The sequence below is a fragment of the Thunnus thynnus genome, chromosome 5 (assembly GCF_963924715.1).
Source record: "Thunnus thynnus chromosome 5, fThuThy2.1, whole genome shotgun sequence".
Classification (NCBI taxonomy): Eukaryota; Metazoa; Chordata; class Actinopteri; order Scombriformes; family Scombridae; genus Thunnus; species Thunnus thynnus.
In genome coordinates, this window is record NC_089521.1 from 5,595,129 (window position 1) to 5,618,444 (window position 23,316).

General features: G+C 41.1%; 2 protein-coding genes across 5 annotated transcripts in view; both read right to left on the minus strand.

The window, feature by feature from the left end:
- The window catches only part of zcchc14 (zinc finger, CCHC domain containing 14), a 28,445-nt gene extending 10,607 nt beyond the window's left edge, over positions 1-17,838 (minus strand). The window contains exons 1-7 of one of the 4 annotated variants that reach the window (XM_067588859.1): positions 16,183-17,838; positions 14,061-14,276; positions 6,895-7,129; positions 1,661-1,731; positions 1,482-1,553; positions 1,210-1,277; positions 47-213 (exon numbers count right to left, since the gene is read on the minus strand). In XM_067588859.1, coding sequence (XP_067444960.1) covers positions 47-213; positions 1,210-1,277; positions 1,482-1,553; positions 1,661-1,731; positions 6,895-7,129; positions 14,061-14,276; positions 16,183-16,677 — 1,324 coding nt within the window. In that variant the 5' untranslated portion in view covers positions 16,678-17,838. The remainder of the gene's footprint in view (positions 1-46; positions 214-1,209; positions 1,278-1,481; positions 1,554-1,660; positions 1,732-6,894; positions 7,130-14,060; positions 14,277-16,182) is intronic. The other 3 variants (XM_067588858.1, XM_067588857.1, XM_067588860.1) reach the window with 3 other exon arrangements.
- A 1,043-nt stretch (positions 17,839-18,881) lies between these two features.
- Positions 18,882-23,316, minus strand: part of jph3b (junctophilin 3b) — a 52,999-nt gene continuing 48,564 nt past the window's right edge. The window contains exon 6 of the mRNA XM_067588862.1: positions 18,882-21,509. Within this exon, the coding sequence (XP_067444963.1) occupies positions 21,429-21,509 (81 nt within the window). The 3' untranslated portion in view covers positions 18,882-21,428. The remainder of the gene's footprint in view (positions 21,510-23,316) is intronic.

Below are 23,316 nucleotides of genomic sequence, written 5' to 3' on the forward strand. Positions count from 1 at the left end.
ATAAAAAGCTAATAAATATGAGTCTGAAAACAAAATAAAGACTTACTAGAGCTGGGGGTGAACGGGCATGATGGGGCTACAGGAGCCGTGGGAGGGGAGGAGGGCAGCGGCAGGAGAGAGGAAGCACAGTTAGGTGAGAGAGGCCTGGTGGAGGTGAAGAACAGCTGGACGCTGTGGTGCTGGAGGACGTGGCAGGGCAGCGCTGTCAAACACCTGGGTGCAGGACAGCAGGGGGACAGACAAAGAGCACAGGAAGAGGCAGAGAAAGACAACTTGTTTAAAAAACTGCTGTGATGCTGTGAGGTTGGAGTCCACAATACAGCGTTATCACAAAGGTACACTGAAGAATTAGTTTTGTGCATATTAATGAACAACATATTAACAACCAGGCAAGAGAATGAGATACCTTGAGAAGACTGTTTTATTTGTGGTGTAGATGCAAATTAATTAACACTCTTGGTAAAAAGTATATCAGTAAGAATAATAGGGGATACGTAGTTTGCCGTTTCTCTGCTTTGTTATCCAGATAACTAGCCAGCAGGCTAATTTTGCAAAACAATACTCACAGACAGCTGCTAGCCAAATAACAGAATTTGCTGGATGTGTTTGGTATCTTGAAAAGCAGGGCACTGGACGCTAAAAGGTACCCTGTGAAGTTTTTGGACACTAGTAGCACTATAGCGCCATGTTTTTACAAGTGGGCCCCTGATTGTTTGTCATGCATGGGGACATGTAAGAGCATGCGGCAACGAGATAAACATTCTTGCGAGGTTTCATGCTATTTCACTTATTGACAGTTGGTGGCAGTAATGCGCAAAAAAGAAAAAAAAGTCAGTAAAGAAGACTGTACATGGATGTAAACAATAGAAGATTAAAATATTCCAAAAATCAGCTCTATAAAGAAAGACATTCAACACTTTTGTGAGGTTTGGTGAGTAACACTGAATGTAAATATAACTCCGATTGTTAAAAAAAACTCTACCGGACACCTTTAAGTAGCCAGCATTCTGGTAGATCACAGTATATGTATCAGTGCTAACAGGATAAAGTCAAATAATCAAAACAAAAAACAGATCAGTCATGTTTCTGTGAAGAAGTAGTCAAATTTAGATATGCAACAAGATGTGGAGCTCCACTACGGCTGCCAGAAGATAAAACAACAATAACTTTTCAAGGGCACAAATAAACCAGTTGGGTTAAGGGACTAACCTGGGGTCCAGGTCTATGGACTGAGGGAGGAACTTCTCCACGCCTTCATCAGGAAACACCTGTGACAGCTTAGAGAGAAAAGTTCAACATTAGAAATGGCTATATACTAAACTAAGCACATTACGTCACTATGCTGATGATACTGAACTATACATCCCAATATAATCTGTGTAACAAACAGAACAGCAGAGCCTTTAATCTGAATTATGCTGAAGTGCAGCCAGAGATTGTTATTTTATTCTGGTAAATTGTGTTTTGGTGGTGGTCCTGACCTGGGACAGCAGGTCTGTCACCTCCTGCTGAGTTCGGACAACAGATGACATGAAACCATCTGACCAGCTGGCCTGGAGGAGAAGTGGAGAGTAGAGAGGAGGAAGGATGAGGAGAAAGGGAGGTGAACAGAATTCAAGTGGGTGGAACATCTGAATGTGTGTGTTAACACTGGACCCACCTCGAACACATATTCACTTGTGTCTTCAGACTTGTGTGTCACTCCTCTCAGCACCACCCTCTCAATCACCACTGTAAAAGCGCAGATGGTTTCATAGATGATTAACCTTACTTCACATATTTACACAATCCAGCAGAGTCTGGCAAGTTGCACTTTAACATCAGAGCATTTGAGACGCGTGCTTTAACACATCAATCAATTAGAAGTGATTTGTTTAAATGGCCTGGAGGACTTAAGTTTGGCTTGCTCTCAAAAGTAGTAAATCATGTGAGGAAAAAACCAGAAGCTAAAGGTGAAGCTGTTTAATCGTGTCATCAGGTATAACTACTGTACACTGACTGTGGGCGTGAACTGTCGACTGCTGTCAACTGTTTTTGCTCTGTCTGGACTTCACAGCACTGTGACTGGCTGTCTGGTATTGGAAGACATTTAGTTCTCAAGACACAAAAGTGCAGTGTAGCAAAAATACCTCTTTACTAAATGTTTCCTATATGGTTCTCATTAGCTGACTTACTCCTCATTATTGTCAAGATGCAGCTTTTTGTCAATTACAGTTCAGTTTAAAAAGTGCAAAAGAGGCCCATTGTTGCAGTTTCTTAGTCACTGGCAGGTCAGTAAACTTTATACATGACTTAACGGCCCTTTAAAAGTTGTGTGGAAAACTGAGCCAGCAGGTCATTAGGTTAGTGGTAGGATAGTACATGCTGGCTCTTATAAAAATGTTTTAGTTTCCCCTTTGAACCTCATTCTGTCACTATAACCTACGATTAAAGTCATTTATTGAGCAAAAATAACAAACATTCAGTTGCCCCAGCTTGCTAAATTTTCCATGGGTTCTGGCATTTTACAGACTAGACATTTTAGTGGTGGGAAATGTGACAATAAATACTGTCAGACGATATAAATCTGTCTGCTGTCAAAGATTACTTACACCATGTATCTTTCCCTTTAACATCTCTGGCTGTATCAGGCCATGTGGGTAATGTTGCAAATCAGCAGGACCAATTTATGGCAATATTGAATTTTGTATGATTTTTACATCAGTGTGATGAAGTATGTTTATTTGTCAGGTATTCGATTTCCTGGATTAACCAACAACAGTCAGTCCTGTGTGGTTATTTAATCCATTAACAGTTCCTCATTTTATTGATTTTCCATTGATATAGTGATATTCAATTACATTTAGTGTGATACAGGAATGTATCCATATTGCCCACTCCTCAAATACCAAACATTATCACATATGTGATGATACGGTACACCATGTCTAATCCAGTAACAGTATAAAGTTTTACTAAGTCTATTGCTTGTAGTAATGTATGTTCTATAGTTTGTCTTTTTGCACAATTTACACATTCTGTGGACAATTCTATAGAAAAGTTCACTACACAGTGAAGACAGCAATTTATTAAATTGTGAAGATTTCCATGTTCATCCATAAGTTCATGGAAGGATCATAATTAAACATAGTGTTTTAAAGGATGTTATATATGATAATGTTTGCATTATCTGTGCTTCCAATATTTCTCAATATATGAACCAAATATAGTGTGTACTCTTACCATCCTCATACCATACATTTCTTTCAGCAGACTCAACTACTACTCACCCCTTCCTATTATCCTGCTGATTCATCAACACACTGGTTGGACCTCTTTCTACATGTTCACCTACCAGTGAGTCAAATGAGCCAAACTAATCTGTGAGATCCAAGTGTGAGAGCTGCTTTTCCATCCGTCCCTGAAGATTTGTTAGCTGCCCTTAGTAATCTGAACTGCCACGTTATGAATTTGGAGCTCTCTGGTTCTCCATGCTCAACTACCACACTGAACATTTTGTCCATCACATGAGTCCCAAATCTGGAAACAACTCCACCATGTATATATGCTCTTTAATTTCCCATCTGGACAGAAACTCTGTCCCGGCTACACTGCCAAACAACTTCCCACAGCTGCTACTTTATGACTCATCCAGGACACTGCTCCCCACCTGGGCTTTATCCTCCCCAAATCCTGTAATCTGTCCGGTCCCACCTGTATGCCCACTGACTGCCTGATGTAGCTGTTTATATCAAATGTAAAACACTGGTGCTGGCATTCAAGACTATAAGGGTCTGGAGACTTCTGAGTGATCATCTGGCCCTATTCTGACACCAAATCCTCTTTCTCCTGCTTCTGAAATGACTTTTTTCCACTCCTGACAGCTCTAATAAACCCCCCATCCACCTCTCCCCTGCCTTGGTACCTAAAATAACATGCACTCTTCCACATAGCGTGTAAGTCATCTTTGTCTGGATGCATGCCTCAGGTGCAGAGGCAGGTTGGGGCTGCTCCACTGCCATTAAATCCATGTCATTAGATAGAAGGGGAGAGCAAGTTGGAAGAAGAGGAATCGCTAAAAACATTGGGTGTGTGTGTTCAAAAAAAGACCTCCAGGTATCGATTTAGACATATTAAACTCTCTATTTGACACTACATCAGGCGTGCAGGGACAAGCAGCAGGGCAGGGGAAGACATGAGCGAAATAGGAGACGAATAAAGAGTGACATGAAGGAGTAAAGAAAGAGGAGAAGGTCTCACACATTTCTCTTTGTCTGTGTCTCTCTCTGTCTTCTGCACACACACACAAACACACACACACACGTTCCTCACCACCTTGCTGTGTGCCTGTTGGGCAGCAGCTGTAGAAGGCTCTAAATGCCGCCTGCCATTCACACTAATCTAGGCTGCCACACTCACACACACAGACAGACACGCAGAGTTTTTTTAAGTGCAGCAGTGTGTGTGCATAACATGCAGATGACGTGATCAAAAGAAGAGTTTCAGTTATCTCCTGAAGAGATAACACACTGATAAAAACCTCTCTTATTATCTCCGTGTTTTTAATACTACTACAATTATAGTTTATGTGTGTGTGCTAGAAAATATGTAAAAACAACATATAAGGTATAGCTCATTTTGCCTAGCCTGAGATAGCAAAAACTGGAAACACACACACACACACACACACATACACACAATGAGAATGGTAGGGCATGGCATATAAAATTAATTGTGTGTCTGCCTGTGAGAATGTGTGTGTACCCTTCTCTGCGTTTGTGTTTTATGTGTTTCTACATGCTGAAAACGACTGTGTGATGTTGTGTGTGTCCGTTCTATGCTGGTGACAGCTATGCGGTGTGACCATGAGGTAGTGAGATAGTTGAGTGTTGTGTTACAGACAGAGGCAGGGGGCCAAGACAATAACAGGCTGGTCTGGAGAGGCTTGCCCCCTCTAAACCGCATCCATCCTGAGGCACCGGCTGCCCACTGCATGATTGATTTCAAATGGGTGATAATGGAATATATGCTAAACGATCAGATTGCCTTGTAAAAATCAAAAATTCAGTGTGTGTGATTGTGACCTACAATGGAGAACAAGACACCGCTGTTAACTTGGGTTCAGCGTGTATTTAGTATAAGCTGAGGTAATGTTTTCACTTTATTGCCCCCTTCATTTTTAAAGGCCCTAAACACTGTGACACACCCACACAGGTGTTTTCACTTTGCCTGATTAGACCTTGTCACAGGACTGTGTGGGTGTGCACAGACTGTGTTTGATTGACATTGTCTGTGTGCATCGCTGTCCTCTTAGTATCGTTGCTCCTGTTAGGGTGGGGCAGCTTACACCTTTCTCATTCTTATCGGTTAATGATGTTTAATGACATCATATAATTCCAAACTTTAACCTGAGCAGACGTTTAATAACAAGAGAACAAGAATAACTGAAAACACCTGTCTGAGTCTGATGTCCTTTTCAGGGCATTGTGGTCCTATTTAGAGGCAATTTATTTGAAAAAAATATGTGCATTCATTTGTATATTAAAAAACTAAATGACTACAACTAAAATGCAATTATGTTTTATCTTTCATTTGTCAATCTAAGTGTATTGACACTGAAATTGATTGCTAATTGATTTGGTTTTATGGCACATTTATTGTTTGGTTGACTCACCACTCTATCAACTTCCTTTCCTGCTTCATCAAGCAGCTGTTTTTAGCAAACAAACCCACTGTATGCTAGCTATTCTGCAAAAAATAGCAGACAGACAAAGTTAGCTACTAGCTAAGTAAAATTTGGCAGCAAAATACAGACATTTTGATACAGATATAGCAACTTTACTGTTTGTTTCACTCTCATTTCATCAGCATCGTTTCCAGCTTAGCAGGCAGCAGACAAGCAAAGACGCTTTGATAAACCCACTGTAACTTACGCTAGCAACTAAGTAGTAAACAAAGTTAGCTACTAGCTGATGAAAAAAGTCACTTTTGTAGCTGAAGAGCCAAATTTTTTTTCCAAGAGACCAAAACAGAGAGAATGTTGGACTTACATTTATCAGCTGGTCAGAAACACAGCTCCAAATGAATGCTAATGTTGTGTCTGCGGATGGGTAAATAGGCAACTGCTAACATGTTAGCCATAACAACTTTACAAGCTGATATTATGTCAGGGTTTGTTGGCTTATTTTGAGGTTATTCTTATTTGTGGCCAAAAATTGATTTAACGTAATTTCAAAACGTTGGTTTAACTTCCCAAAAAAGAAAAAATAAATGAAAAAAAGTCTCACTTTTTGGTTTTATTGGGTTTGAGATGATCATTTCTGAGATTTGTTCTGCAAACCCAGTACAGAGGAAGTAACTGCAATTTAATTTGTGGTGCTATTAATAGTGAAAAATTCCATTTGAAAAAACTAAATTTAGATTTAAAATAAGGGAACAAAACATGTTAATTTTTTTTATTCAACAAGTAAGGGTAGAAATGAAATGAAAATGAAATTATTGCACTTGAAGAAAATATTGAGCTGGATCCTAAAGTTTGACCACAATAGAAAAATTCAAGAGGTTTGATGATGACAGCCCTGATCACCCTGAAACCTGAAAACCACATGCATCCTTAAGTGGCATAAAACACTGCAACTCACACACACATATACTAGCCTAAGGGCAAAATTCTTTAAGCTTAGTTGTAGTGTTCAGATGTGCCAGCATGCCACATCTTGTTCAACTGGGCTTAACTCTGTGTATAGCATGACACACACACTTCATACCGATATGCACAGATGGAGGGTGGGGGTGAAGCCATACATACATATTGTACATCAGGTCAAACAGAGAGACAATGACAATGTGTTTCTCCTGCTAGTGAAGCAACAGCAATGTGGCAGGAATATAAAAACAAGGACTCCTATGGCTCACCTTTTCCTGATTTCCCTTGGTGGCTCTTGCTTGATGCTGCTGCTTCATGGCTTTGCCCAGCAGGTACAGGAGGAGGCAGATGAGGAGGTGGAGGAGGAGGTGGCGGGGGAGGTGGAGGAGGAGGAGGGAGGTCGAGGTGAGGAGGGGTGAGCTCCTGGCTGACCGCTTGGTCTCCTCGTCCCACAGTGACCCCTGAGTTCAGTCCTGAAACCGTGCCGGCCTCTCTGGTCTGGCTCTGGAGTGCAGGGGTGAGAGATCGTTCAACAGAGGAGAGGTTAGGACCACACAGCAAAGGTCAGGGATAACTAGATACAGTACAGGACATGCAGTACAGGCATTTACTCCTCAGCCTCAAGTAGAGCTTGTTTGCACACCGGAGCATATGTGGCACCATCGAAGAGACTGTGAGCCTGATGTGGAATTATTAGCCTTTTTGTTTTATCATCATGTAATATATAGTCCAAAACCTGTCATATTGTTTAATTTTAAATGTGTTGCTTTGATTTCAGATGAGTCAACTGTAAAAAAAAAAAAAAAAAAAGCAAATTGTGAATTCTGCATCTGCTCCAGCGCCAGCAGATGGAAACAGTCCCACACGGTTTTCCCTCCTCTCCACCAGTTGCCTTCACGGTCCCACATGGGCAACAAAAACACACACAAGGCAACATTCAACGACCATCGAGATGAATGCAACGCTTAAGCTCTGCTCTGTTACTGCTTGAAAAACTCGAACACTAAGCAAAGCTCTCTGCAGGGCTGGCACACTGCTAAAACAAAGTGAGGAGAAAGATCTGGCAGTGCAGAGCAAACCAATATTTAAGCAGCGCTCTTATTTATAGCAGCGCCCTCGAGGAGTAGTTGTATGGAGAACGTTTTGACATCCAAACACGCATTTAAACCTGTAGCTGCCTCCTACTGTCGGACCAACTACTGTTCCAGTTGAAATTGGGACGGACATACTTTGCTCAAGAGCACCTCAAGAACTGATCCCTGAGGGAACTGACTCCTGATCTCCCAAACCTTGGGACCCACTGACACATAATGTCTTTAGGGAAACTTCTACTTTCAGGTACCCCTGTTATCAAAACAATCTTTCTGTGATAAGTATTGAATTTTATTTGTATCCAGTCTACTTTCTTTTAACCTTTACTTCAATTATTCATTTTCTAGAATTCCCAGAATGCCTTTCAAAAATCCACAGAGAATAGACGTGATATTATTGCTTTTATTCAAAGGTCTTCCTCATTAAGAGGTAGCGTGCTTTGAGCTAAATGCTAACATCAGCAGCTAACGTACTCAGAATGACAATGCTAACATGCTGATGCTAAGGTGTGATGTTAACCCTAATACCCATCTTATTATAACTTGTTAACATGCTAATATTTGCTAATTAGCAGTAATTTGCAGGAGTTGGAAAAAAAGGAATTTTTGGCCTGATGATGGCACTAGATGAAAAGTTAAGGTGTTACTAATGTGATTACAATTCATCCTGAGGTGGACATGAATGTGTGTGCAAAATTTTATGGCAATCCATCCGGTCTTTGTTGAGACATTTCACCCAAAGGCACAAAAGTCAATTTCATGGTGGTGCCAAAGGAAAAGTAAGAGGATCACCAAAGTCAGTAGGATGTATTCTTGATGAACCATAAATGACTGTACAAAACTTAATGGTAACAAATGGTAATAAATCTGATAATTGTTGAGATATTTCAGTCTGGGCCAAAGAGGAGGGCCGACCAACCGACATTACCATCATAGAGCCATGTCGCTAGCATGGCTAAACTTGAAAATAAAAGTAAAAACTATCTCTTTTGCTAGATATCACTAAAGGTAAGTGAGGTTCTTTTTTTTTGTTTTTGGACAGACCAACCCTTTAAGACATTTGAGTAGTTCTTTATGCTTTGCTTATGCATGTTTAACAGCAAGCAGAGCAATAACATGACAATCCTGTTCCAGGAACTGTCAGCCCCTAACTCAAACAACACAGCATGTAAATCCCTAAAGCCCAAAAGATTACGAAATATCACTCAAACCCCCAAGCCAGCACTGTACGGTAAACAGTTTGTCATTGTAACACACAGTTTATGTGTTTGATTGCATTTTATTCATGACGTGTAAACATAACAGGAACTTCTGAACCATCGAACTCATTTGAGTCACATATATTTATTCGTCATGGAAATCTAACCACTAAACTTCCTCCAGAGTTGTTCTTGTCCTTTAGATTAGATTTTATCTTTCAATAGGGTTTAATGGATCATTTACTGTATCTCACTATGGAGTGGACAGTATACTGTGTACTGTATTGAATGATCCAGTGAGCGTTTAAAGTTACTGTAATAAATTGCTATGTTTAAAGCCAGTTGTGGTGTGTTTATATCTAACCTTGTTTAAATAAAGGTCACAACTTCTACTTTTGGATTGCTATATGTTGTTCTAAATGCAGATGTATAGAATTAAAAGATTACATTGGAGTTATAACTGTACAGCTCTCTTTTCCTTCATCAAAAGGGAAAACCCAGCATGTGCTGTTGCCTGCAATCACACACACACACACACACACACACAGCATGAGGCAGTAGATCTGAAAACAATTAAGTGTGCTACTGCCACATCCGCATGTTACTCCCCTAACCTGCCAGCGCTCTGTAAGTGACTATGACTGTGTTACATTGTAGGTACATGAAGTAAAAACAATATGAGTCAGCAGGAAGGATTACAAAACAGAAACGGAAAAATAAGGAAGAGTGGAAGTGGAATTAAGATACGTTCAAGTTATTTGGACAGTATGTGAACCTCCCTGAACACTGCTAGTAGAAATCGCACAGTAAAAAAGCTGAAACTATAAAACACAGACTGTGTGCTGACAGAGACTCCTCCTTTTCCTACAACTATCAATCTAACTCTGCTGTTAATTCTGACGCTGGCATTGTTTTTACAGAAATAAAAAGCAATCATATAATAGAGTGATTATGCAGGTCTGCACAAGCCCAACAGATGTGCCAGTGTATTATATTTGCCGTTTTTACTTCTGTATTTCTGTTGCTACATCATCAGAGAAACTCAAATTCAACCATTTTTCCCCTGTAGTGACACAAAGCAGCATCCAGCTGCTTTGCGTTAAAATGAAATCCTGGAGGAAGAACGGTTTGCAGTGACCGGTGCAGCAGTGAAGTCTGCTCCATGTGCAGTGGGGGAAAGCTGCTTACATTATACTTTTACTCCACAACAATTCAGACATACATATTGTACATTTTACTCCACCACAATTATCAAGCAGTTATTGTTTTCAGTCCATTGCATAGTTATATATACTTAACTACTCAGCAGTATATACAGTAGAGTTGTTAAAGACGTAGCTCTGCCTTGATCCACAACATTAAAATCATGCTTAGAAGTTGAAAACTTATGTAACTTTTGAAGGAAGAAATAATACAATCTTCCTCTTTCAAATGAAAAGCTTAATTCATAAGCAATAAAACACAAACCTACTCAATTCAACACACTTAGGAGTTTTACTACCACAGTCTCACTTAGTCTGGTATGACTCGTAGCTGACTGTAGCTAAAGTAAAAATAGATATTGTTGCGTAAGTAATATTACTGAGTCAGTTTGCTGACTTAAGACTCGTGCTAATGCTAATGTTATATTATGTTTTAGCATGCCACAAACATGTCATTTGTTTTAATGCCAACTAAACGCAGCTGATGACGTGTTTGTCGTTTCCTGTTTGGGGTCCAGTTCCTCTCGCTCTCAGCCAGGCCACTAACGGTGACGTCTTTAAAGCAACTAAAACAAGACAATCTCAGGAAATGAAACGGCTATTATTCTGTAATTGTCATTTGTGGCCACAGTGGTAGAGGTTCAGCAACATTTACAGCATACAACTAGCCACAAGCTGTAAACACAGTATTGACAGCAGACATTGAGCAACGTTAGCATTCAATTGGATGTGTCGTTCTGGACACCTAATGAATGTATGTCCAGTATTCACTCTACTTTTAGCTCTGTTTTGGTCTCCACCAACTCCTGAGGCAAATATCTGTCTCTTTAGCTGCTAAATGCTCCACTATGTTTAGCTAGTCGCTAACTTTGTCTGTCGTCCATTTGGTGCTGAGGAGGTACCATACAGTAATTTGGCTAAACTAAGCTGAACTCAGAGGAACTGCACTGCTGGATGATAATTCTCTGTGTGGTTCATCACTATGAGCAACAACTTGTCATTAACTTCAGTGTTAATATAAAATATTGCTTAATGCACCCTAAAGGATCTGAGTACTTCTACTACCGCTAATTATATGAGACTTAAATGGCTACTACTACAACTTTCACATTTCTGTGTTACACTTCTGTTGCTAATATAAAGCCTGCTACAGTAGAGATTACCAGGCTTCAGTGAAGGCTATTGTGTCCAGTATATCTGCTGCAGGTGACAGTAGGTCTGGCTATAAGCAGCACTACTGTACATAACGTACAGTATATGACTGCTCTGCTTCACAGTGAAACCCTGTCATTCCCTTCAGAGCACTGGGGGAAGGAAAAAGAGCCAGAGAGCGAGCGAGTGAGAGCATTTATAACTTCCTGGGGATTCACTGGAGACACACACACGGACACACTCACAGACACACACACACACACACACACTCACACACACACACACCACAGAGGGTTGATTTCAGCATAGAGAAATGTGCTGACCTGCACTAAGCAGGAGCCAAGGGCAACAAAACACTAAATACAAACGCTTCTCTCTGAGCTGGGTACTTTCCCTCCACTGCTCACACATGTTTGAACAGTGTGCCTGTCTGCTTGTGTGTGAACATTTAAGTGTGTGAAAGAGAGAAAAAAAATAGGTAGAAATAAATTTCGAGAGGAACAAAACATCCAACTTTTTGCTTCTCTGATGTTCTCTCTTCGCATCGCTCTTTATCTGATTCCACTCCGTGCAGCGTGATCTCTGATGTTACTGTAACAGAGGGATTAATGAACCACTAAGTTCCCTGCATCGCTGGGAAATCCCCTCCTCTCGCTCCCTTATGATCTCCACCTTCCATTACAACACATCCAGGCAGAGGGATCACATTTGGTGGTAAACAACAACTACAGTCATCCTCTCTTCCGTCATCTTTTATCACTGATATCTGAACATTTTATGGTTGACCACTGATATTGTGATTATCAGAATAGTTTTTGTTTTACAAAAGAGAACATTTCTTCACATTTCATAACGGTAACCACGTGATAGGAATGTGGCTCATCCCCATAAAGAAGGTTGATGATTCAAACTCAATAACCAGCTTTGAAAATATGAGTGAGGAGAGTAAATGAGTGACAGTCTTGCATTGTTGAGGAGCCCTTGAGCAAGGCGATTAACTACTTGCTGCTGTACTGTGGTAGCTCTATGTCCAGACTGTGACTGCACTGAGTAGTGCAGAATACAAATTAACTCCAAAAAAGGGAATTATGCACTTCGAAGTGACTGAAATTGACAACATACGTCACTGTTTTGTTTATTTTCCCAAATGTTCTTTAACACTTGTTTGCACAGCTGTACACACACATTCACAACTGCAGCTTAAGAGTAACATTGTCAAAGAAATGTAATTAGTTGAAAAGGCCGGATGTATTCATGGTACTCTCTGACATTAGTCCCCAGTTACTGAAGCTTCCTCTGACTGTGCTCCAGTTTTGACTCTCACGTGGACCTCTTCATTTCATCAATAACACCTTTGATTGATATACTGTCTCTAAAGGATATTGATTAGCTACGCAGCCATGCTAACCTGTAAGCTAACCTTACTGTTTACATAACACATGTATTTAGTGTAGAAGGTACCATTAGCAGCAGCTAGTCGTTGAATCTTATCTTTGATGTTGGTTGTTTTGTCAAATTGGCCTGCTGGTGTTTTAGCTAGCTAACAGCTCCTGAGCAGCTAACTCTTCAGTGTGTTTTTGGAGTTGAGACAGAAATGTATCCTGTGGAGTTCACTAGTAAACACATTTGAGTTTGTGTATTATTAACACATCTGTGTACTATTGAGGTCTAATAAATATGTTGAAGACATTTCCTTCCTCACAAAATTTTATTATTTTGCAACTTGCACTGTTTGTTAGTTTCATGTTCCTTGCCTTTCGATGGAACTTTGCTACATTTATTAACGTCACTGTCAAACAGTCAGCAGGTCAGATGCACACAAAACAAGGACCTGCTCATGAAAATATTTCTCCATAGTGCTACTTTTAGTCAAAAACCACAAAGGAAATATGATACACATTGGTGTTCCACTATCTGGACTTGCTGTATGTGTTCTGAATATCCAAATTTGATTTGTGTTATACACCTTTATTTTGTATGTTGACTACAGTACATAACTGAAACTAAATGTTTAGTGCTTCATATTGAGATTTTGTTGAAATTACTTTATTGATTTATACTATACTATATTATATACTATATATTTATATTGCTTCATGTATTTTTGAGATTTTTGTTAACTGTCGTTGCAATACCAGCATAACACAACAAGCCACAATTTCAAATGGCAATGTGTCATGGATGTTTTAGACCAGTGGTTCTCAAAGTGGGGTCCAGGGACCCCCAGGGGTCCTTGAGGGGTTTCCAGTGGGTCCCGAGCAAAGAGCGGAATTATTTATTTTCACTAAAATTCCTTCCATAAGTAACACAATGACAGAATTTGTGACTATTTTGGTCATGGGTTTCATACACTTTCTGTAATAACACATCTAAACATCATCATCACAAACATCTAAAAGCGATTATCTTATCAGATGGGGGTCCCTGGGACAAAATCTTAACAAATGGGGGTCCGTGGTCTAATTTGTGTCAGTTTAAGGGTCCTTGATGTGAAAAAATTTGAGAACCACTGTTTTAGACAACAATGATGCACCAAATATGAGGGACCATTCATTCCTATGAAGGCCACACTACAGGAAATAAAGCCAAAAAAGGTGTCACCCACATCCCAGCAGGATGGCTTAGAAATGGCAATCATTCAGTAAACCCATACAACAAAGTATTTATAAAATAGAACCACAGTTGAACCACCAGTGACATCCTTTTCACCACAATAATGTTGCTTGCTCAGTTATTCAACATACATGAACACTGTCAAAGCTAACTACACTCATAGGATGTCTCTCCGTACCTTGTGCCAGCAGGTGCAGCGTGTGTGGCAGAGTTGGCAGGAAGACAGAGGCAGGTAGGCGGCGCTGGCATCAGGCAGGGAGCAGGCAGCGGGGGACAGAGGCAGCGACACGGTCTGATGGTGATAGTGGTGATGTGGCTGAGTGTAACAGACAGCAGCTCGATCCCCGCCAGGCCCTGCTCCTTGACCCTCTCCACCTGCTCCTCCTCTGCTCACCTGGAACAACCGACACGCTCAGTAACAGGATAAAGAAATACAAATATGTCTACCTGTCACACAGCTGGTAGAGACATGACTACTCATCTCTAGCGTAAGAGATGAAAAGGCTTTGTTCTGTCTTGTTCCACTATTTGTTCAACTGTGAGGTGATTTCTGGAAAATGTAGTGCAGTGACAACTACTTTAACAAGAACATGAATATGAGATTGCCACTCAGTCCAAATTTGATGTTGTAGTATTTCCTGTATCGTTATAAGAGAGAGATCACCCAAAAAAAACAGAAATTGGTTTGAAAACCATAAAAAAATGCCACATTAATATTCCCGTCATCACATTAAATGTTAGATGTGTTATTGCTCCACTTTTTGCCCAAAACTTAAGTGGATATGACCCATTTATGTTGAATGTTTTTGATATCATTGGAAGCTGCAACTGTGAGAATCCTGAAATTATACTCAGTGACAGATGGATGTAAAAAGAGGAAATTTATCACCAAAGCCACCAAAATTCATCAGCGAGCAGGGGATCATTTTTACTTTTTCCCATATGAACTCAGCTGTGTTCGACATCACAAACTCCTGCTCACTTTCATTCAGAGCTGCAGCTTTCACCTTCAAACATGTAATTTACTTCCCTCCCCACTGAATAACACATGACTGCGGTCTGTTGTGTTACCAGGCAGCCTGTCATTGACTACGTCTCATCTGTAATTTGGCCTATAGGTAACATGAGTGTGCTGTACTCATCTGTAACATATTTCCTCTGCCTTAAATTACTTTGTGTTTCACTTGTTTCTTGTTCCTCTGAGCAGGTGAAAACCTCACCTGTGAGCAGGAGCCTGATGGATGGGAGGAGGTGGTGATAACTCAGAGCGCCCCACACTGGATGGCAATGCCCAGTGCTCAGCGTTTATAGGGCACCTTGTCAGAAGGACGAGGATTCATAGAGGAGAAACAGCCTGCACTGTGTTCACTGGTTGTCATCTCACCTGCACTTTTTGTTCAGACTGTGGGTTACCTCATGTTCTCAGTCAGCCATTCAGAAGAACATTAACTTGTTGCTGTATATTGTTGAATCCAGACAGACCCATAGTATAGGACCATTTTTGAACAAGCCTCACTGCCTCTTTAAGAATGCACACACAAAACACACCAAAAAGTCTTTTACTATGTTATATTTTGTCACCTGATACCTGACATATATTTAGGGACAGGTTCGCAATTTTTCAGGTCTATCTTAAAACAACAGTCAGGTGCCCGTATGAATACTGAAAGAGGTTTTCCTCATTGTAATCATTCCTCCTGTTCATACTGGCTATTAAAAGATCCCCTTCAAATGTACTTTCAAGGTAAGTGATGGAGGACAAAATCCACAGTGTGTCCACACAGTCATTTTGTGCAAAAATGCATTTCAAAGTTGATCTAAAGCTTATATGAGGCTTCAGCAGTCTGAGTTAGATCATATCAAGTGGAAATCTGCCACATTTACAGTCTTTTTAGCATCAAATTCCCTCTTTGTGTTTCCTCACACAGTGTTTCCCTGTTGAGCTGTGGTGGAAGTATAATAAGACAAGATAAGTTAATGTGCTGAAGACACATTATCTCTCAGATTGTTTAAATGTTGGAAAAGTGGCATTAGAAATAAACTCCTAAAGTACAGTATGAGTATGAACTTGAACATTTGTCAAAGGTCTCTTAACCTATTCCTCCATCTGTGTTGTGTTTTGAAGCACCACCTGCCAGAGAATTTACTACTTGTTTCCAAGTATTTTCCACACTCCACTAGTATCATTTAAATTATGTGTTTGAATATTGTCTAGCCACTGTTAAACTGTATTTTATGCGGTGTAACAGCTGGAGACCTGTTCCTGTCTGGTACCTGTCCACTCTGAGCATCCCTCTCACCTGCAGGATGTCCAGGATCTGGCCCAGCTGCTGCCTCAGCACCTGCTTTTGGTGGAAGCTGAAGGCCGGGTGGTTAGATGCCATGGTGAACAGCAACAGAAACTGCTCCTCAGTCCTCCCGTCGTTTAGCGCCAGGCCGTAGTTATTGATCACCGTGTCTATATGAGTCAGGGTCCGGTACAAGACCCCCGCCGCCTCCCGGTTGTCCGAGCCCAGCAGGGCGAGGGACACCAGCAGCTTGCTGCGCACCACCTCATCCGTGATGTTGGTGAGTCCAGACAGGTCGGCAGGGTTGTTGGCTTTGATCTCCGCATCCCGGAGGGAGTGGTAGTCCTTGCGGGCCAAGTCTTCTAGGCAGGAGCCGATGAAGCGGAGCTCGATGGGGACGCAGAGGTCCAGCAGGCCGCACAGGAACTCGGCTCTCTGGGCTGAGGTGAGGGAGGAGAACCAGCGGTACACCCCCTCCCTCTGAACACAGCTCCGGCTCTCCACCATCCTCACACACCCACTCTGAACCCGCAGCACTGCTATTAGACGACACTCTGGGTTTAAAAGGACTTTTCAGCTGAGAGTAAACTTCACAACAAAGGGAGCGCGTGTGTGTGCGTGCGTAACTGCGCAGGCGTGCGCGAGCGGCGCTACTCTCGAGTGGCCATGAAATCAGAGCTAATTTGTCAACTTTCCCTGAAGTCATTGGCTGAATCTGTTTCTCTCGACACACTCTCAACGTGTCTTTCCACACAAGGCGGCCACAAGAGTGAAGTGAAAGAGGCAGCAGCCGTTTCCTTTGTTGGCGGTTCAGCGGCGACTGAGCAGCAGGCCTTTCCGAACCATAATCTCTCCAAGTCGCCTCATATGCAGACAAAGTGTGCTGGTTTGCGTTCAGAGCGCAGCACGGCAGCCAGGAGTCCCTCCGCCGTGTCCCCACGCGCCGGTCGGACCGCACACTGCAGAATGACAGAAAGGATCAAAACACAGCGCCCCATTCAAGGGGACACTCAATCATCCAGAGACTTTCTGATGGGGGCCGCCCCGCTCTCCTGTCCCGCACGGCACAACAATCCCTTCCTGAAGAGTTGCTCCTCCGTCCTCACTTCTTCTCCACAACTTGTGCGGGGAAGCCCGGCCAGTAAGTCCACCCCGCTAGCGAGACTGTGCTGTGCTTTAAGTTTAAAAACAAAACTAGTGTGGCCTAAAGCTACTGCTGCTGCCACTGAATATAACATTATAACATGTCCGAGACATTACCTCATCAAACACCGCTGTGGAAAGAAGTCTCACGGAAGATACTAGAGGAGTTGTTACGTGTCCGTGAATGGATTTAGTGCAAAATGTTGTTGTGAGCTCCCTGCATTCTGCCATGAGTGTTGAAATCTTGAAGAAAAAACAGCTGTGTATAACATTATCCCAACTCTGGCAGCAAGACCAGCCCACTATACAGAAATGCCCCTCCTGATTGGCTGCAACGCCTGTCTGTATTGGCAGCTTCTCTCGTGATTGGCTCAGCGGAATATCCGCTGCCCTGCTATTTCACATCTTTTTCTCATGCGCTCATACATGTCTCAGCTAAATTACTTTAACTTTAAAGTGCCAGATACACATTCAGCTGATGCTCTATTATCTATTTATTATGATTTAAAATGATTAAATTGAACAGTTATTGTTTGCCAACAACAACTACTTATTCGTTTTAGTTTGCTATGAGTTTTCAATTAATTCAGGGATAACAGCAAAACTTACTTTGGCTGAAAGAAAATCCAGCTGAAAAATCCTGAAGTACCCGGAAATGACAAAGTAAGGTCACCACTGACAATTACAGTCACGCTAAGAATACAGACATTTTAAGGAATAGTTATATTACCTGAGAGTTTTAAATGCCACAAAGTCAACTATAAAGACACAAAGAGGAGTATCACATGGGAATATTATAGATATAGTTTTGGTAAGAGATGAAAGATGTGTTAATGTAATTTCATCATGTCAGTCTGTCTAGTGATTGAAGTCAGGGTATACTAAAGTCATTGTATGAACCAACATCTATATATCCTACATGGCAGCAGCAATAATCCTACACAATAATCCTTAATATATTTATAGTTATGTGGTATATTTATAGTTAAGGCCTCAGTGTCCTGTAGTGAAGCCCCTTGCTGCTGTTATTTTGTAGTTTATATCTAAGACCAGAAGATGGCGTCATATGTTCATGTAGAAACCTGATGCTGAAGCACAGTTGGTGATGATGGATGTGGTGTGTATCCATCATGACACCTGACCATGCATCCTCACAGATGATGGAAACATCACATACTAAAAGTGATGTATAGTAAGATTGCTGATTATACATGTTTACTTGGTATAACTTGCATTACATCTTCACTCTTTGTTTTTCTTTAACCTGTCTTTCAGTGTTCTCTTGTTTCACCTCTTCTCCATCAATACAGCTCCCCCTCCCTCCATCCTCCCTCTCATTGAGAACATCGGTCTCTAGAGATGAACCCCGCCCCTTAAACGCAGGCCACGCCCCTCTGCTTACGGAGGAAAATTCAGTTAAGGTTGCTATAGTGACCATACCCCTCCCTTTCAACTAGGCCTGTACCACTCCCTCCCTGCATCAGGGATGCTGCCTGACACACAAAGTATGAAAACACAACACAGCAACACAAAGAAAGAGAAAGATTGAAAAACACAAGAGCCAAGAGTCATTTTCTATCAAACACTTTCATTATTTTCTCCACATAACTCAAAAACAAAACAGAATAATTCCCAGAAACATAAAGAAACAAAGAAAGAAAGAGAAAGAAAGAAAGAAAGAAAGAAAGAGGAGAGTCAAACTATAGAGAGAGAGAGAGCTTGGCATGCTGTAGCATGCTGCGGACTAACGGTGGCGCAGGACATCGTCACCAGGCTGGTGGCATACAGCGGAGCTTCTTAAACCTTTATCAGTCTGGGACCTAAATGAAATACAAATATATTGTTCTGCCTCCTGGGGTGCAGGCACATTAGACTGTACTCTTGTAATGTTGGAGGCGTGGGGGGGGAGGACTCCAGAAATGAGCCCACAGCCGAGTTTGAGTTCCAATCCATAGTTTGAGAAACACTGTCGGACAGAAAAGCAACAGCAGCTCCCTGCCCCCTGGAAGTTGTTACCGATGGCAACGGGCTCAGCCATCCCATCACGTGGAAGGAGGATGCACACACATGTTCACACACTCCAATGAGCATTCATGTGCACACATGCAAACAAACACAGAAGCTGGTCTGCTGGATGAGTTTGAAAGACACACACAAAGAGAAACCCAGTGTCTTCACCCGAATATAAAAACAGGCAAATTGTGACGGGTATTTATGACTGTACTTTAGTCTGTCTGCCTGTCACTGAGGGGCTTGGATCAGAGGAGGCAAAGCTGAAGAATGAAGGCGGTAAATCCTGACCTTGATCCTGGCCACTGCTTTCTACCTCACTACAACAGACTTGCATCATTTCACCAAATAGTTTCAAATAGTTTGTTCATTTCAGGCTGCTTGGTGTATCATCTAGCACCACATGGAGACTTAATCTGGTTCTATTTAAACCATAAAAGATCAATAACAGTACTTCAAAGGCATTTTGACTTTATGTTTTGAACCAGATTCCTCTCCAGATACTGCCACTATCAAAACTTAACATGTCGCATGTGCTTCAGAAGATTTTTTTTTTCTTTCAGATTCAACGCACGACTAAGATATTACAGTACATATGCATGCATTGGTGTACTTTTATCAATTTGTGCTACAAAAGCAAGGCAGGTGGCGACTACTATTTTTTTTTTTTCAGACATCTTGCAAGTATAGTATAAAAGATGTTGTCGCTGTCTTCAGGTTAAGTTTTGAGAGAAGCAGTCGGAGTCACTGATTTATCAACAGGATGTATTCTTTTAAGCCGTATTTGTGGTGTTATACACGCTTGGATTAATGCAGTGTTCCCTCTAAATACATCTGCTAATGGTAGAGTAGGTGCAGGGCTTTGCCAAGGACGGTCTGTCTTGAACTACCACCAACTCAGAGGAAGCTCCGTTCTCTGACGGGTGTGTGTGGAGGTGGGAGAGAGTAGGAGGGAGAGACGGAGAGAGCATAGCTGTCAGATGATGGTGGTAGGCTGGATGTGGATGAGTGGTGACTGTGTCCTCATGAGATGCTCTTGTAAAGTTCATGAACAGCGTGAAAGGCCACCGAGCTACTTGGAGATCACACAAACACACTCTCTCACACATACAGACACACACATTGCTAGAAAAGACATTGCAGCTTGATATAGATTCAAACACGCTCACATTCTGCACAAAAACCCATGTACACACACGTGTACACTGCAAACATACTGTATATACAGTGTGCAGAGGTACACATAATCATGCACTTTGCTCACACACACAAACACACACACACACACACACACTTTATCTCACTCCCTATACAAGATGAAGAATGAGAGGAGACATCAGACATCAGAGTGGTGACGGATGGATGAGAGGGATGGGTACAAGCAATGTGTGTGTGCGCGCAGGGGTCGTGGACAGGCAGCCGTCAACCAGGCAGCACACATACATACATACACACACACACACACTTTGAACCATCAGTAACAACACCTGGGCAGGCGGAGGAACCAAAAGGCAGGAGTTATATAAAGATGGGTGGAGGATTTACAAAATAAAGAATATATCCATCAACGTATTGTACATGAGAGAAAATGTTAATAAATAAATTATAAGTTACAAATCTGTTGAAAACTATGATTTGAAGATGAAAAAAGTCTGTCTTGTCAGTCCTGTCTGCAGACAGTGGAAGCAGACATCTTGCTGTAACGCCAGCTGCATCTCTCATGGCCTGGGAATCAGACCGCTTCAGCCCACTTGAGTCTACATGTGAACTACTGAAGCTCACTTTAGTCCAGTTTCTGGACTGTATTATCTCCCTGTAGTCCAGTCACCTGGACTGGTTTACCCCTCTGTCATCCACTTCTTTGGTCTGTGCACTTCAGCATCTCCTTCAGGACTGCTGGACCAAGCTTAGCCTCGGTTAGCCCACTTTTGAACCCAAATCATGACGGAGGGACTGCGCGGTAGCCCTCCTTGGTCCTCATCTCCGTTCAGCTGGTTGCAGTCCTCCCACCAGGAATACGAAGGGGTGGCAGATTCATCGTAATACTCATATGAATTTATAGTTGTTGTAGCATAGATAGGCTGACTCTGAAAGCGGTGCTGTCCTTAAATAAAAAAGTGGATAAACAAAATAGCCACTCCAATGTTGAGCAGAATCACCATGACAACCAGGATAGAGCTGTAGGCCTGCGTGGGAGAGAGAGAGAAGAAGAGAGAAAGGGGAAAGTGTCAATAATAAAGACACACACAAACACACAAAGCTGTTTTCATACATGCAGTATATCAAACCGGCATAATACACACATAATCATACATAATAATCCATTTACCTTTCCAACTAAAGCAAGATACAACATCATAGTTGGCCATTAATATGTCAATAAACATGATATGCGGTGCAAGTGGATTGAGTGGGTGGTAAGGTGCTTTATTATAATGTAATTTAAAAGGCCAAACTGCTGTTTTTAACATAAAGATCAATGACTCTCCTCTATTTTATCAACATATTCCTTAGAAAGTGTTGGTGACTAAAGGATTATCTTTAAGATGAACTCATTTCTCACTTTTAATGTCACAATCTGTGCCTCTCATTGCATAACTGCACGCACATCAATCATACCGCTGCTGTCAGGTGAATCCTGATAACTGTCACTTCAGCTGCAAGAGGCTCTTTTACTGGTTCAGAAAATCCTCCAGCCCTAGGGTTTATAAAACCTTTTCAAAAAATATTACAAATGAACTCAAACACACAGGTGTCAAGTTAAATACAGTGCTGGGAGTGGGACATTTAAAAGCTGCAAGGTTTTCACCTGACAGCAGCAATATTCTCTATGTATTAAAGAAATGTTGATAGTGGTTTTACTGCTGCTGTGTGATATTAAAGCTGGTGAGTCTGGAGCTTCTTATGACTTCATTTCTGCCACAGTCTTGTTGATGGTCTCTTCAGAGAAAAGAAACCTCTTTTTGGGTATACTCATAAATCTGCCTACAGTACTGATGTATGGTCACTGTTTCCAGATCATATTCATTTAAAAACATATTCACACTTACCATTTTCCACTCTACCATTATAATAAGTTATTATTATAAGTTCCTGCATTTATCAAACTTCTAAGAATTAGAAGTTGCTCTAAAAAGCTCACTTAGAAATAAAAAAGTCATTTGCTGAGTGTGAGCAATAAGACACATTTATCAAGCGATTTGTATGTATTTTGTAACATGTATTCTCAGAGTAGGAACAGCCAATCAGAGAGCAAGATTTACCATAAATGTCCCCCATTGTTCATCCTTCAGAAAACTCCTTACATTTCACTCACTCATATGCTTTTTCTACAAAAACATATCTACTTTTAATTCTCTGAAAAGTTCTTTTGATTTGTGTAAAATCTTAAATATCTCCATCAGCAATTAGCATGTGAAATGAACAACTAAACATATACTGTTTATATTGTTGATAAACATACAAACAGGGATGAAATATGTAATAGGAAATTGGCTGAAATTGAAATAAAAAGAAAACCAAACTGAAAAGGTTATAAGGAGAATTGAATCACAATGAAGATGCATAAAAAGTGACACAAACTAAATGAACAATCCTCATACTTACTGCTTCTGCTAACGTTCTGCCAACGTTCTGCTAACGTTCTGCTAATGTATTTATTCATCATGACTGATGGTATTTTGTGCAATCGCTCCAAAACATGTCGCCTCTGTCTCTGTACTGCAGCCATCTACTGTAGGCTCTACTCTCAACCAACATCTGGAATTGTCATAATTTTAAGTCGTCAAAAATTGATAAATAGCTTTGATTCTTAAGTTTACAAGTAGGAATTAAATTTAAGTTTTTTACTTTTATTTTAAATTGAAGTCCACATTTTTATTCTGTCACATAAATACAAACTCTGGTTTGCATTGCTAGTTATTTCTGGAAATATGACTAATATCACTACTAATGTCCACATCTAGTACAAATGTCACAAAAAATTAATAAATT